We start from the raw sequence: 14,465 nt of genomic DNA, 5'->3' as shown, positions 1-14,465 counted from the left end.
ACCCCTTTCATATACGGAGTAATTTCTGTTCGTTTTAAATTTTAATGTTGCTCCTTACTTTCATTTACTTTCAGTTACTGAAAAGTTCAATGACCCAAAATCACTGACCAAAGAAGGTACTGAACTGATAATCAGCCAGGTTTATGATTCAATCACGCTCGAGTCTAATCCAAAGTTTGCAAAAATTGAGCAGGCTCTACTAGGTAGTCTGAGATTTCAAATTGAAAATTTGGAGGAGAGAACTGGTCGAATAAAAAAAAGCTTGATAATTAGGATCAAGAGTCCGTGCTTGATAGCCTTGTATTTCATGGGGTAAAGTAGTTACCTGGTGTAGATACTCAGACGACAATACCTAACATTATAAATAGCAAAATGTCTGTGCTGGGCCCTTTACTTTATTTAGTTTACGTGAACATGATGCGCGTTTATCTAAAGGATACATATATTACTAACATTATTGCTAACAAAATTTGCAAAATCCGCAGATAATTTGATAGCAAAAGCTCATATTACTCTCAAAATATTAGAGATGTTTACAAGTTTAAGTTTGTTGTGTGTGAATATAAAGAAAAATTTTTACTGACATTCTGTAGAGTGGGTGATTCTATTGATGTAAGTAGTAAAGTTCTATTTGGTGAAAAGCCTATTTTACAAGTTATATCACTGCAGTACCTCGGCTTCCATATTGATTCTAATCTATCGTGGAAGCATCATAGCGACATTATCTCCACCAAAGTTGCACATGGAGTTGGCATCCTCAAAAGATTGAAGCATATTGTGCCGGAACGTATTCTTCGCACGATATATTTTGCAATAATCTACCCATATATCATACGGATGTTTAGTCCGGAGAAGCAATTTTTATGTTAATCACAAGCTAAATGGCTTTCTCATAGTTTTGGTCGGACGATTTCGCTAAAAAAAGGGGGTGGGAGAGGAGGCCTAGATACCTCCCAATCTTTGGTTACTTCAAAATACAATTAGATTTGTTTTATTTTTTTTACAAACGTTTGTGTTAGTAATAAACCTACGTACCATACGAATTAGCTTATGTAACGAACTTATATATTTATGTATTTTTATTACGTATATGAGGCGATTTACCCCCTCGTCAATACCTCGTTCTTTACACTAAAGCTTGAATTTTGTCCCAAATCTTTCAGAATGACCCTTGAATCACAAAGGCCGTAGAATAACTAGTTAGAGTTACTAAAAATACTTTAGCGTAAAGAGCAAGGTATTGTGGAAGAGACGAACCCCCTTATATAAGTAATATTTTATGTTCGTTTTAAGTTTTAATGTTGATCATTACTTCCAGTTGAAAAAAAAAAAAAATTTCTCATTGTCTTTTTATAAATGATGTTAGAAAATCCTGCGACCCCTTCATGGAAATTCTCTTCCCTCATGAAAAATTGCTCCATGGAAAGATCCTCGTAACCTGCCCCCCCCCCCCCCGACTCACCCTAACCCAAACACAAAAAAATCCCCATGAAAACGTCTGTACACTTCATAATTAACAACTACTATGTGTAAACAATTGTCAAAGTTTATAAGTTGCCGCCCCTCCCGGGAACTGTGGTGGATTTAGTCATCCCCAAAGACATAGTTATTAGGTTTTTGACTAAGTTAAACAGAATGGCTATCTCAAAATTTTGATCCGGTGACCTTGGAGAAAAATGTGCGTTGGAGGGGGCCTCGGTGCCCTCCAATTTTTTGTCACTTAAAAAGGACACTAGAACTTTTAATTTAGGTTAGAATGAACCCTCTTGCGACATTCTAGGACAACTAGGTCGATACGATCACCCCTGAGGTAAAAAAAACAACCAAAAAAACAAAAAAATACGAACCCGTTATCTGTCTTCTGGCAAAAATACGAAATTCCACCTTTTTTATGATAGGGGCTTGAAACTTCTACAGTAGGGTTCTCGGATACGCTGACTCTGATGGTGTGATTTTGTTAAGATTCTGTGACTTTTAGAGGGTATTTCCGCCTATTTTCTAAAATAAGGCACATTTTCTCAGGCTCGTAACTTTTGACCGGTAAGACTAAACGTGATGAAACTTATATATTTAAAATGAGCATTAAAATGCAATTCTTTTGATGTAACTATTTGTATCAAAACTTCGTTTTTTAGAGTTTTGGTTACTATTGAGCCTGGTCGCTCCTTACTACAGTTTGTTACCACGAACTGTTTGAAAATGTAACTTGTAAATGAATAAAAGTTATATATTCTACTATAACGTTGAGATAGAACTTATCAATGTCTCAGGTTTTCCTGTCCCTTATTTGTTCTTGGTTTTTTTCTACCCATTGTGAAAATTCAAATGCTAAACTGTTATCTGACTTGTAACCAACCAAATTCCAATGGTCAGCTGTTACCAATTACACATGTGAAAAATTTAAATTCCCTTTAAATCCGGTCGTAATATTCAAGGAAGTCAACAGAGTTTAAATATTCTGGTAGAACCCTCAAGAGAGTAATTAAGCCAATGAGAAAGGAGGAAATCTTGGTACGTATTTCAATGCTATCTTAATAGAATTCGCTTTCAACTTAGGAGATTGACCTTAAGAGTTAGCATGTTGGAATTTAATTCAAATTTGAAGAAAATTGGAGCATTCTCTCAAAGTTTTCGATGAACGGTATTTTCTTTATTTAATCTCTCTTTTTTTTTCTCAATTCAAGCCAGGCCTAATCAAGATATGATGGAGGCTGTACGACCCCATAAACCCACAATTTCTTTCCGTTAGATTAGACTGTAATTACCAGTGATTGTAAATTGATTGATAGCGTCCCACTTTTTCAGTTTTTCTGATTGAGAGTTGGCATGTTGGAATTTAATTCGAATTAGAAGAACATTTGAGCATTCTCTCAAATTTTCGATGAACGGTATTTTTGTTGAATAAGCTCTGTTGAATAAGTAATATTCTTACTAGATAATTTTGGTTGGACGAAGAGGCCGCCCATATTTTGATATGGGTGGAAATCCTACGTGTCTTTTTATGTTTACCGGTCTGAAGCTATCGTGACCAATATAATAGGGTTCTCTGATATTTAAATACACTGTGTGTATATATTTAAATAATTTTAAACGATGTATATAAATAGGAAAAGAGAAATATTATCATTTAAAACCGATGAAAAGAAAGTTTCGGGTTGCAATTTCCAATCCCCTCCCCCAAGATAACTCCTTGTGAAGCTCATGATAACCTGCCTCGCTTTTTCAAACTCTGTGGCGGTAGACATGTGGATGCAATATTTTATGCCAGATAGAAAAAGATTATCGTAATGAGAGGGCAATATTAAACCCCTACATTACACCAATAATAAGGGGATAGACCAAAAATATTCCTGAAAACGAAGAGTAATTAGATATCTATTGCTACCCTCCCCCCTCCCCCTTAATGCTCATTCTATGTTTATCTGAAGGCTCAATGAGAATTAAGATATTTGGACATTAAAATACATCCTTTCAGACATCTGTTTCCCTCTCCCCCTGCCTATAAAATCATCCACTGTCTCTTTTTCATAATAACTGATACGCAGTTACACATCACTATATATAATTTAATCACACGTGAAGTAAATCTTTTAGTTATCTGGAGCTTTTAAACATATGTTAGAAACAATTTTCTGCAATAAGAAGGGAGGTACCACTCTGCAACACATTATTGAGGCTTAGCCTAAATGAAGATTAATGATAATCTAAATGATAATCAATCTAAATAACAGATTTTACGAATTTTAGAATAACGATTTGAACTAGACTTATTAGGAGTTTCAGACACCATATCTCAGGGGTAGGAAACATGTAGTTGCCCTCCAATATTTTGGGTCATTTAAAAAGACACTAGAACTTTTGATTTTTGTTCGAATGAGACTTTTCCCAATCTCCTAGGGCCATCGGTTTGAAAAAACCACATCTAGAAAAAAACAAAGAACAAAACAAATAAACACGCATCCGTCATCTTTATTATCGCCAAAAAATTCAAGATTCCACATTTTTGTGGATAGGAGCTTGAAACTTCTATAGTAGTATTATCAGATATGTTGAATCTGATAGTGTGATTTTCATTAAGGTCGCATTTTGGCGGTGTTTCCCTGCTTTTTCAAATTTCAGGCAAACTTACTCAAATTCGTAACTTTTTATTTGCAATATTAAACTTATGAAGTTCATATATTTGGAATCAACATAAGGAGCCAATCCTTTTGATGTATCCGTTATTATTAAAAATTCTAACCCTGTCGTAAAATCAAATTGACGGAATTTGATTTTAACTTATAAACATAACTTTTGCATCAAGAAATATTTCAGTCTAGAAGAGAAGCAACCAGAAATGCGGACTATTTTCCAGCTATAGTAAAATAAACCTATAAGATTAATTTTGCAAACTTTCAAGTGTATTCTGCAAAATATTTTGAAGATTTTGAAATAGCTATTGTTGTTGATGTGCCTATTTTTATGTAACGTCATTTCGTCACATTTAGAATTATTTAAGTTAATATTCATTATTTCTAACATCTGAAAAGAATATTTGTTTAAATAAGGGGCACATTGATATCAGGAATATTAATTCATCGTTTGCTGTAGAATTTGCTGACGCATCACAAATAAAAGATTTATGATTGCCTTTAAATCCCCAACCGCATTGATCGGGAGTTGATGAGTTTCCACTCCGGCGAACTGGGGAAAAGGTTTAGGGAAGCAAGAGAAATCAGTAGTTGACTAGAAGTTCTGTGAGGTCCCGCACAGTAAGGAATCTGGATATTTATTAGAGTTTTCCCATGTTTAAAGTTGCTGTCCAACACACAGAAGACTTTTAATTTGAAGGTTTTGCTTCTGTTTCATAATGCATGCTTATATTGGTTGTAATTAAACGGTGAATAACTTGAAAACGAGAAATAGTACAATGAATTATAGTAAACATATTTGCTAGCATCAATTTTGTTTTATTTTAGTTTTACTGGTACTCAGCAATGTTGAGGAGGGGGCTAGTCATTTCTAAACTTACAAGGATCTCCGTTAACCTTACAAATAACTGATTTTTTTTCTCTAGATTGGTCAATTGCAGATCCCCTTCTTTTTTAAATTTTAGATCCTTCGACAGGATATTGGAGAATAGAAATACAAAAGAAAATTTGATTATTATTCTTTCTTAACACAAAATGGCACATTGAGACGTAAGAAAATGTAGTAGCCGTAATATTTCAAACTTAGTTCATCGCCGCTTATTAAGAGGGTAGGGTCTAAAAACCCCAAAGCATTTATCGACTAAATTTTCAATTCTACAAACTAAGCTTTCCTCTTTGAAAACATTGCATTTCAGATGACAGGCTAGGGACAGACGGGCTAAGGACCTTCCCAACCAATTATAAATTTTATTTTATGTTACAAATCCTTGTAAGTAACATTTTATTTATTTTTGTATAACCTAGAACCACCAGCATACGGAAAGGGGGGTAAATGTTTGTGTGTCTAGTTTAGGCACTAACGCACAGGGAGGTGTTTAGTAGCACCTCTCCACCAAGATCTCAAGTTTCCTATCCACGTATATCAAGTTCTACGTTTTTCCTTAAGGTTGTCTGTTGCTCTTTATTCTCGGGTTTAACCCCCCCCCCTCTCAAAGCAAAAAAAGGAGGATTTTGTGTACATATATTGCCTGGCCTCTAAAAGGCCATTGACATTTAAGAGCCAGTTACAGAAACTAGGTAGCTTTTTAGCAGTGTTATGCTTGGTAGAAGGATCTTGTCAATTTTAGCTAAGCTAAAATTGAGCTTTTGGCTGTCAACTGCGAGACCAAACCAAAACAATTTTTGAAGCTATTGTTTAGTCTATGTGACCTCGGGCAATTCGAGTTCTTATACAAAGATTAATATATCCCTTAAAATTTAGTAGCCTATGAAGTGGTCTAGCTACATTTTTCCGTATTTATCCTCATTTTTAGAATTGGTAAAAAAAAAATCTGTTATCGTGGTTTCCAGGCATTTATTTGGTTCGTAAAAACTTGTAATCATATGTTGTGTCCCCCTCTCAGCATTATAAACGCTAAGATAATTTATTTATTTAACGTACAACATTCGGCAACTGTAAAGAAATGATTTCTGAAACCCACCCTAGAATTTTTATATCGTACCAGAGACACACACCATTTATTGGATACCGAGTAGCTTATCTACTGAGATGGGATTTTGTGTATCATTTGATTTAAGGGAAATCAAAATAATTTCCTCGAATTCGCCTACTATTGTTGTTACTTTTTGTGAACGGTTTGTTTTTCGATCTGATGTAAGCGTCTTTATAAAATAATGTAAGTTTTACGGCTCACAGAAAACGCTAACGTAAACATATTTGTTAATTGAAATTACAACTTTACAATAACAAAATGAAAAATTTGGATCCACTCAGAATTTGAGCCAGGGTGAAACCAAATTTTCATCTTAAATTCTGGTGTCCGTCTGGCTAGATTTTAGTGCAGCAAACATTAATTTGATTTTTGTAGATACTATTTAATCTGACTTTGACCAAATTTTTCATGTTCAATGTTTGAGTCCGATTCGCCAACATTCATTACGAGGTCGTCACAAATTTATATTTGCCACGTTTGAGATCGTATTTAATCAATGGATTCAAGCGCAAGAAAGCTGTACTAATCTCCTGAATAGAGTGTCAACTTGCCTACTATGCAGGGACAAACTGGGACATTTCCCTTGTAGGAATAATGGACTTGGGAATTTAAAGAGAGACTTTTTTAAATAATCGTAATGACGAACTACGGAAACAGTCAAATTTACATCTCTGACGGAAACATCTTAATTAAATAAAAGTATCACTATTATATTCCTTATTTTATGGTATTTTCATGTAGTATGGCCGATTTTCCGGCCTTGCAGACGTTTCTCTTTAAAACTGTTTTTCGGCACACATGTTTCCCTGAAAATTACTGTATCCATGGAAACGTCTATCTGTAATTGAATTTAGTCATGAAGAGTCTTTTTATCTTGTGTATTACAGAAGCACTCAAAAAGAGGTTGTAAAATTTAGCTATCCTGGAAATACTTGAAAGCTTTTTAATTTTTGATAGTTCAATTCCAAGGTTCAGAATATGGGTCGGATAAGTTGGTATTAAAAATAAGTCAAGCCATTATTTTGTAGCATAGCTTCAGCCTATACTAGCCTATACAAAATATAGTACAGCTTCGGCTTTCTCTTAAATTTCAATAAGTGCAGGTACACTAGCAATTATCTGTATTTAGAGCCGCTATCTTGACGGAACAATCCTAAAAGTAAAAACCTACCAATTAAAAAGTTCAGGAAGCTCATTTTATGTTTTAATATAAAATAAATATTTTAATTTAACTTTTATTTAAATATTAATATATTTTATGAATAAAAATTATTTTAATATAAATAAAAAATATTTTAATATAAATAAAAAATATTTTAATATAAATAAAAAATATTTTAATATAAAATAAAAGCTCAGGAAAGGTCTTAACAATTTTCAGTAGACTCTGCCCTACCAATCCACACAGCTCTAACTAGGTATCGATAAGTGATCGTCTAGAAATTAGTTAACCAAGTTCAGAAAATAAAATGATTCAGTACCTCTGTGTTTCAGTTCAGAGAATGTTCTTACGAGTATTTTAGAATGGGCCTATTCGAGTTGGATTCTGAAGAAATTGTTTAGTTTTAGACATCAAAAAGTTGGTACTGTGACCGTATGAAGCCAGTATCAAACGCTTTATTTTTAAAACGAACAAAGCAAGTCTTCTTCAGGTTACTTTTGAAAGACCAGAAAAGGGAACAAGAGGCAAGAGAACAATATTCTTTGGAGATTTAAGGTTCCTAGACCAAAGACGTGACGGATATTATACAAAACCCAACTTTGCTATAATACTTATGCTCATCCAAGGGCCTCTATGCAAAGGGAATTGGTTTTAATTTCCTTTCAACCGTTCCCCAGAAGAAAAAAAACGAAAAACTTTGTAATATTAAAGGCATGTGGCTTTTTGACAGGAAAAAGAAATATATTTCAGAACTTATCCCTTCCCCTCTCTTGAAAGATTGTATAGGCTTGACCTTTCCTCTAGGAAATTTGTATGGGTGCCTTTGTGGCCAGGTTCTTTGGCCTGGTCAAACATATAACGCTTGTTTTCGAAACTAAAAACTAGGACCTTTTCAGGTAACAGAAAAATTGGTTTTAACAACGGAAAAGCAGGGATGTTTGATTGACGTTTGTTATTATCGAACTTATGAGGACTTCTATTCAGTAATAGCGGTTCAAAAATTTATCAGATTGAGCAAAACCAACCTTAATTACACCCTGTAGTTAGCAAGGTCTTTATCCCCTTTTATTTATTTTTGGGAGATAATTCATTAAGGATTTATTTTCAGTTATGATGATTCAAGTTCAATAGCAAGCAGCATATCAGACTGCTTGAATGAATTATCGCACAGAGAAAATGAAACAAAGGTAAGAACAGTGGTTTCAGGTTTAATAATTAGGTTAAGCCTAACAAAAGTCACAACAAAGCATAAACACCGTTATTATAGCCATACAAGAACTGAAAACGTGAAAAAATTGAGCTTCAAAATGGAAAATAATATGGCTTCTCAAAACAAGAGAAGGAATAATGTTGAGCTTTTATGTCTGGTAAAATTGTTTGATATTTTGTGAAAATAGCTCCTTTAAATTGTAATGTTTCTTAAAAGACTGAACTCCTCATTCCACTCCTTTGGCTTCTCTCCCTTACACCTTTGCTATTAACAAATATCAAAACGTTTCGGTAATTTGGAGGGATTTTGTTGTAAATGCTCAAAGAAACTAGTCCTTCAAATTGTCATTATTTCCTAAAAGACTGAACTCGTCATCCTATTCCTTTGGCTTCTCTCCCTTACACCTTTGCTATTAACAAATATTAAAATGTTTTGGTAATTCTGAGGGATCGTGTTGTAAATTCTCGAAGAAACTTGTCCTTTAAATTGTCATTAGTTCTTAAAAGAATGAACTCGTCATCCCACTCCTTTGGAACAAATATTAAACCTTTTTGGTAATTTTGAGGGATCGTGTTGTAAATTCTCAAAGAAACAAGTCCTTTAAATTGTCATAATTTCGTAAAAGACTGAACTCGTCATCCCACTCCTTTCGCTTCTCTTCCTTGCACCTTTGCTATTAACAAACATTGAACCGTTTTGGTAATTTTGAGGGATCGTGTTGTAAATGCTCATAGAAACTAGTCCTTGTTTCTGATTTGATTTCTGATAGCAGGTATTTTTTACAATTAATGGACGAATTTTTGTTGTTTGAACGATTGTGTTGCTGTTGTTGGAGGAAGAGTTGTTGTTTGGACGAATGCAGCCCTCTCCCTAAAAAGGAATTTTTGCGTAAGCACCACAAAAGAACATTAAATCTAATCTTGTATTTCGACTATTGTTTAAAATTATGTACAAAAAACTTATTTTTGGTAGTATTTCTTCCTGGTAAAAATATTATCTAAATGATCCAACAGACCACTTTATGTGACAGAACAAAGATTGGGAAATACAAACTTTCCTATAGGCTAATGGAGTTATACACATGAATTTCTGTTGATGAATTAACACATCTGAAAGCCTACCAATTTCCAATGTTTGAAACAAAGTATAAGAATTTTTTTCAGAAATTATTGTCAAGAACATTCTTTATAAATTTCCTTCGGATAATTGACGAGGAAAAATCCCATTTCTAATTTAAAATTTTTTCTCTGCTAGCAAGATAGACTAAACTTTTTATAAAATATTGTATCTTTATTTTTCAATCCATCACAGAGAAATTACTAACCGAAGCAGATAGGACTGGAAGGAATGAGAGGCTCCCTATGACAGGTCAGCTTCCCAAAAAATTAGATTAAACTTCAATCACGCAGACACGTAAATATTAAATTAATATCTTGCATTTTTTTTAGCTTCTCCGTATCGGTCAAAAACCATTTACGTATTTGTTAAAACCTAAAAAACTGCATTAAAAATACGCATCGATGTACCGTAGGACTTGACAATGCGTAAGATAACTCCTGACTTGCGTTCGATTAAACAAAACTTAGTCAACTAACAAAGTCTACTTTTTCGCTTTTAGCTTTTTATTTGCCAGAAAGTAAACTAACAATGTTTACCAGGCTTTTGCAAATAAAATTCAAATTTTGGCTGAAATTTCGAAATTACTATAGCGTCAGCCGTACAAAAAATTAGGAACAGACCATCAGGTTCAGGAAGTTGATGCCTGTAACAGTGAAAACAATTAAGAAGGTCAAAATCAGCCCTTTTTTGAAAATTTTACACCAATTGTCTTTCTTTATAATAAGAAAATTAAACTCCAGAATTAAAAATGCAGCCTCTGAGTAAACTCTTTTAATATACAGCTGCATTATTCAATCTGAGAAACCCTAAATGAACCATCATATTTTGCAAGAGCCAAGACTTTACCATAAGGCCAAGCATGAGCTGCCGAGTTCGAATTTTTTGAAAAAGAATTCTTAATAGTAGTTTCGTAGACAACTTTTTAGTTAACTAAGAATCCGTTCAAAAAAGAAAACGTTCAAAGTTAACTAAGAATTACAAAAAACAGCAAAATATATTTATTAGTTAACTAATAAAGTAAAACAAACGGAGCTCTGAAAGTTTTACTTTTAGCGAAAAGCTCAAAATATATAATGCCATAGAATGAATGACATTGACTTAAAAAGGATATAAAATAAACATTATTGACGTAAAAACAGGAAGTTGTTAACAGAAATCTTAGCGCATAAATTACATCAAATGGATTTTATGACTTAAAATGAATGCTAAGTCCAAACTGTAAAATCAAAAGTAATAGCATAACACTGTATGTAATATAAAATTAGAAATTATAATATATAATGCTGTTTTGGCAATATGCATTGATTTACAATTAAAACAATATATAAGATGTATTAACTTCACAAAATTTCGTTTTTAGATAACTACTCAGAACATGCTTACTTCAGGAATGGACCATAACCCAATTCATGCGGGTTTAGCCACACCTATCTTAGGAAGAAAAGAGCGCAGTGACAGCGGAAGGTAAGAAATTAAACCCTGTTTTTCTTCTGAAAAAATTAATCTAGTTTATTTAATCAGTATTTAATAGTTTACTATAATAAAAACTAAGAATGTAACCTAATCAAAGATATATTTTTTAGCAAATATAATTTTGGCTTTTTTTGTATGCATTGGTATATGAGGTTTGGCTTTAGGGGAATGGTTATCATAACATAACTGACGAAAATCTCTAGATGTGTACGTGTAGTAAAGATCGGGAAGTTTGATGTGGATTGGCATCAATTTTTATTACATTATTGCATTTTCCCGTCCTCCGGAGCAAATATTTTGCTTAGAAGAAACTATTTAAAGGGGGATGTAGGTTAAAAGTAGTGAAGGCCGGGAAACAAAAAAGAAAATTTATCCCGTTGGCTACCACAACAGAAGTATTATTGTTTTGAGGTTTTAAACTAATTTTTACCAACGTTTTCTTTCTGTTTTCTTTCATTTCTTCCAGATTTATAAGAAATTAACGACTTAAAAAAATCTTTCAAAAGCATCAGTCAATAAAGTTTGAAGCAATCTATTGAGTTTTCAGTAAAGCAGAAGCGAGATTTGAACTTTCAGGGAAATGTTTTTATCAGCATAAATATATTTGTGACAGTCAGTTTGGTTCAATAATTTAACAAAATACATTCTTCGTCGATGTTCATTGCTTTTAAATCGCTAAATAGTATTTTTACAAGTATCAGTTGGTAATATTTGAAGCGATTACAATAGTTTTTACCAAAGCGTGAATCCCAGTCGAACCTTTAGGGAGTTAAGGGAGAGGGGCGTTGGCCTTACTATTATTTTGTAGCAATACGCTTAAAACCGAAGTATTTGTTGTTTTGCTGCCTATTTTAGATTTGGTGAGTAAAATGCAATGAAAACATTGAAAAAGGATTGAACTTTTTAATAAGATCGTGAATATTGACAGAAAAACAGAAAAGTTCTTTTATTAAGCATACTTTTATTATTATTTGTATATTTTTTTTCTTTCAGTGTTTACTTTCTTATTAAAAGTTGTACCAGTTTTTAGTATTATTACTTCATTTGATCAAAAAAGGAATGGCAGTGTGATCAAAAGTGTTTTTTTAGTTTTATTCGTTCAATCGTTGCGGTCTCTGTTCAATTGATTAAGGTCTCCTACGAGTTAATTTATGTTTATCTTAAGGTCTAATATCATTCTTTAATCTACTTTATTTTCTAAATTTAGTTTCTTATTTAAACTGACATAGTTATGTCATGTATTAATGGTTTTAATATATGTAATGGTGCTCGAGTACAATAGTAGTAATTTTAGCAACAAACCGAACACAAAGCTTAACATAATCTCCCCTACACTTCTTCTCCATGACTACCATTTATATCCCTGTAAAATTCGTTCTTTGCAACACAGAATAAATGAATTTAAAAGAAGTTTTGAGTTTCATTTGCTTATGGTTTAATGTTTCCTGCAAAGTTAGTATTTATTTTTTTGAGAGGGAGGGGTCGGATCTCTTATATAAAGCTAAAATTTTTCAAAACTTTGTATTAATACTTGTATAAAGAGGAGGAGTGGGAGTGGGGATCTTCGTTTAATTAGTAGTAGTAATAATCGCCGTCAGGGTAAAAATAGTCAAGGCAAGAGTAGTCGTTGTAGAAGTATTAGTGGCAATACTGGTAGTAATAGTAGTGGCAATAATAACAGGAGTAGTTCTGGTAGGATAGTAATGTAGTATCAATAGCTAGTCATGGTTGGAGTATCAAAAATGGTAGCAACAGCAGGGGTAGAACTATGTGTGTTAGCAGACATTGTAGTAGGAGCCATGGCAGGAGAACAACCCAATCGTGTTAGGAGGAGTGGGGTAGGAGTATCAGCAACATCTGTAGTATTAGTAATGGAGTTGTACAATCAGATCTATACTAATCGGCGTAGAAGCAGTAGTGGTTGTACCTGTAGTTGCTGTGACGGGAGTACTACCAAAACTAGGAATGGTCCTTGTAGGAGTATTCGTGGTGGAGAATGGTGGGGGTGGGAGCAGTTGTAGTTGTAGAGGTAGTAGCAATGACAATAGTAGGTGAGACAGGAGGGGCGTGGCTGGAGCATCAGTAGTAGTTGTTCGGAGCAGTGGTAATTCTATAGGAGTTGTTAAAATTAAAGTATATGAAAATATAAAAACTCTAAAACCAACTTTTATAAAAACGGCGAAATACTCGGCCACTCAATAGTATTCTTATAAATTTTTTGGGGGTTTCATTAGAGTTCACCGTCTTAGTTAAGTTTTTACCCCATTTATACATTTTCATTTCATTATAAGTGCAATTGGAAAGGCAGTGTGGCCGAAGAAATTATTTATTTAACCGTGATAAGAATAGTAACGGTGGTAGTTGTAGTAAGAGTAACTGTCTGAGAGTAGCATTAGTAGTGTTTGTCATTGTAGGAGTAGTTGTGTATAGTCTTAGGAGGAAGTAGTCATAATATCGGTAGTAGGGGTAATGGTAGTAGCAGTCTTAATTGGAGTTGTTGCAGGTTGTTTGGTACGACGATAGTAGAGTTACCAGTGGTGATAGTTGTCGTGGTAAGAGTAATCAGGGGGCTCTAGGACCTCAGATCTCCACTCTGGGCCTCCAACTTATGCAGACTGAAAATCCTTTCATAATTCTGATTCCGTTAATGATTAACATGTCATCTTTTGACTAAAATGTATCCACGTGGGATCTGATTTTAACCACTATTTCTAAAATTTGACACATCTCCTTTAACTTCTTCTCCTCAAAAAGGATGTACAAATCTACATCATACACTTTATGCGATACACAATACGATCCGCATCATGCACTTTATGCAATACACAATCAGATTGACATCAAAAATCCCCTTTGAAGGGGGATCGTACGGGTGGACCGTAGGGTACACGACCTCGAGTTTGACCTTGATGATCTGACAACTTCGATGGTCAGAAGCTCTCCCCTCCCCAATTTCTTAATCTAGTGTCATATGGAGTAACAACATTGCCATATTCATTTCTTAGTGTTGAGAGAAGAAGCTCCAATATTGCCACTGTGGCTGGATGAGATTTAAGTCAAGTCAGACATCTATTTTTACACCATCTTTTTTCTTTTCTAGAAATAACAAAAGAACATTGGACCCCACGAGGGCTGCCTCAATGGATCGCTGTTTGCAGATTGACGCCCGCCGAGCTCCAGATTATCAGAGATTAAAAGCAGAGCAAATACGTGAAAGATCTGATTCTCGAGAACGGCGAAAACAAAGGGCAGATGATGGACAATCTGGTGACGACAAAATAAAAAAAGAGAGAAAATTTGTTGGACGAAAAGGTACATTCGTTTTTCCTGATAATAATTTGGTATTGTTTTTGAGGATGGCTAGTGGGGGTATATTG

The 14,465-nt window shown here is 33.9% G+C and overlaps 1 protein-coding gene across 5 annotated transcripts in view; it reads left to right on the top strand.

Moving 5' to 3' along the window:
- The window catches only part of LOC136040645 (protein sickie-like), a 295,044-nt gene that overhangs the window by 268,712 nt on the left and 11,867 nt on the right, over positions 1 to 14,465 (top strand). For all 5 annotated transcript variants that reach the window (XM_065724928.1, XM_065724927.1, XM_065724932.1 and 2 more), the window contains 3 exons: positions 8,395 to 8,473; positions 10,976 to 11,079; positions 14,189 to 14,400. In XM_065724928.1, coding sequence (XP_065581000.1) covers positions 8,395 to 8,473; positions 10,976 to 11,079; positions 14,189 to 14,400 — 395 coding nt within the window. The remainder of the gene's footprint in view (positions 1 to 8,394; positions 8,474 to 10,975; positions 11,080 to 14,188; positions 14,401 to 14,465) is intronic.

This window comes from Artemia franciscana, chromosome 21 (assembly GCF_032884065.1).
Source record: "Artemia franciscana chromosome 21, ASM3288406v1, whole genome shotgun sequence".
NCBI classification, from domain to species: Eukaryota; Metazoa; Arthropoda; class Branchiopoda; order Anostraca; family Artemiidae; genus Artemia; species Artemia franciscana.
Note: the sequence above shows the minus strand (reverse complement) of the source record. Positions and strands in the feature narration are given on the sequence as shown.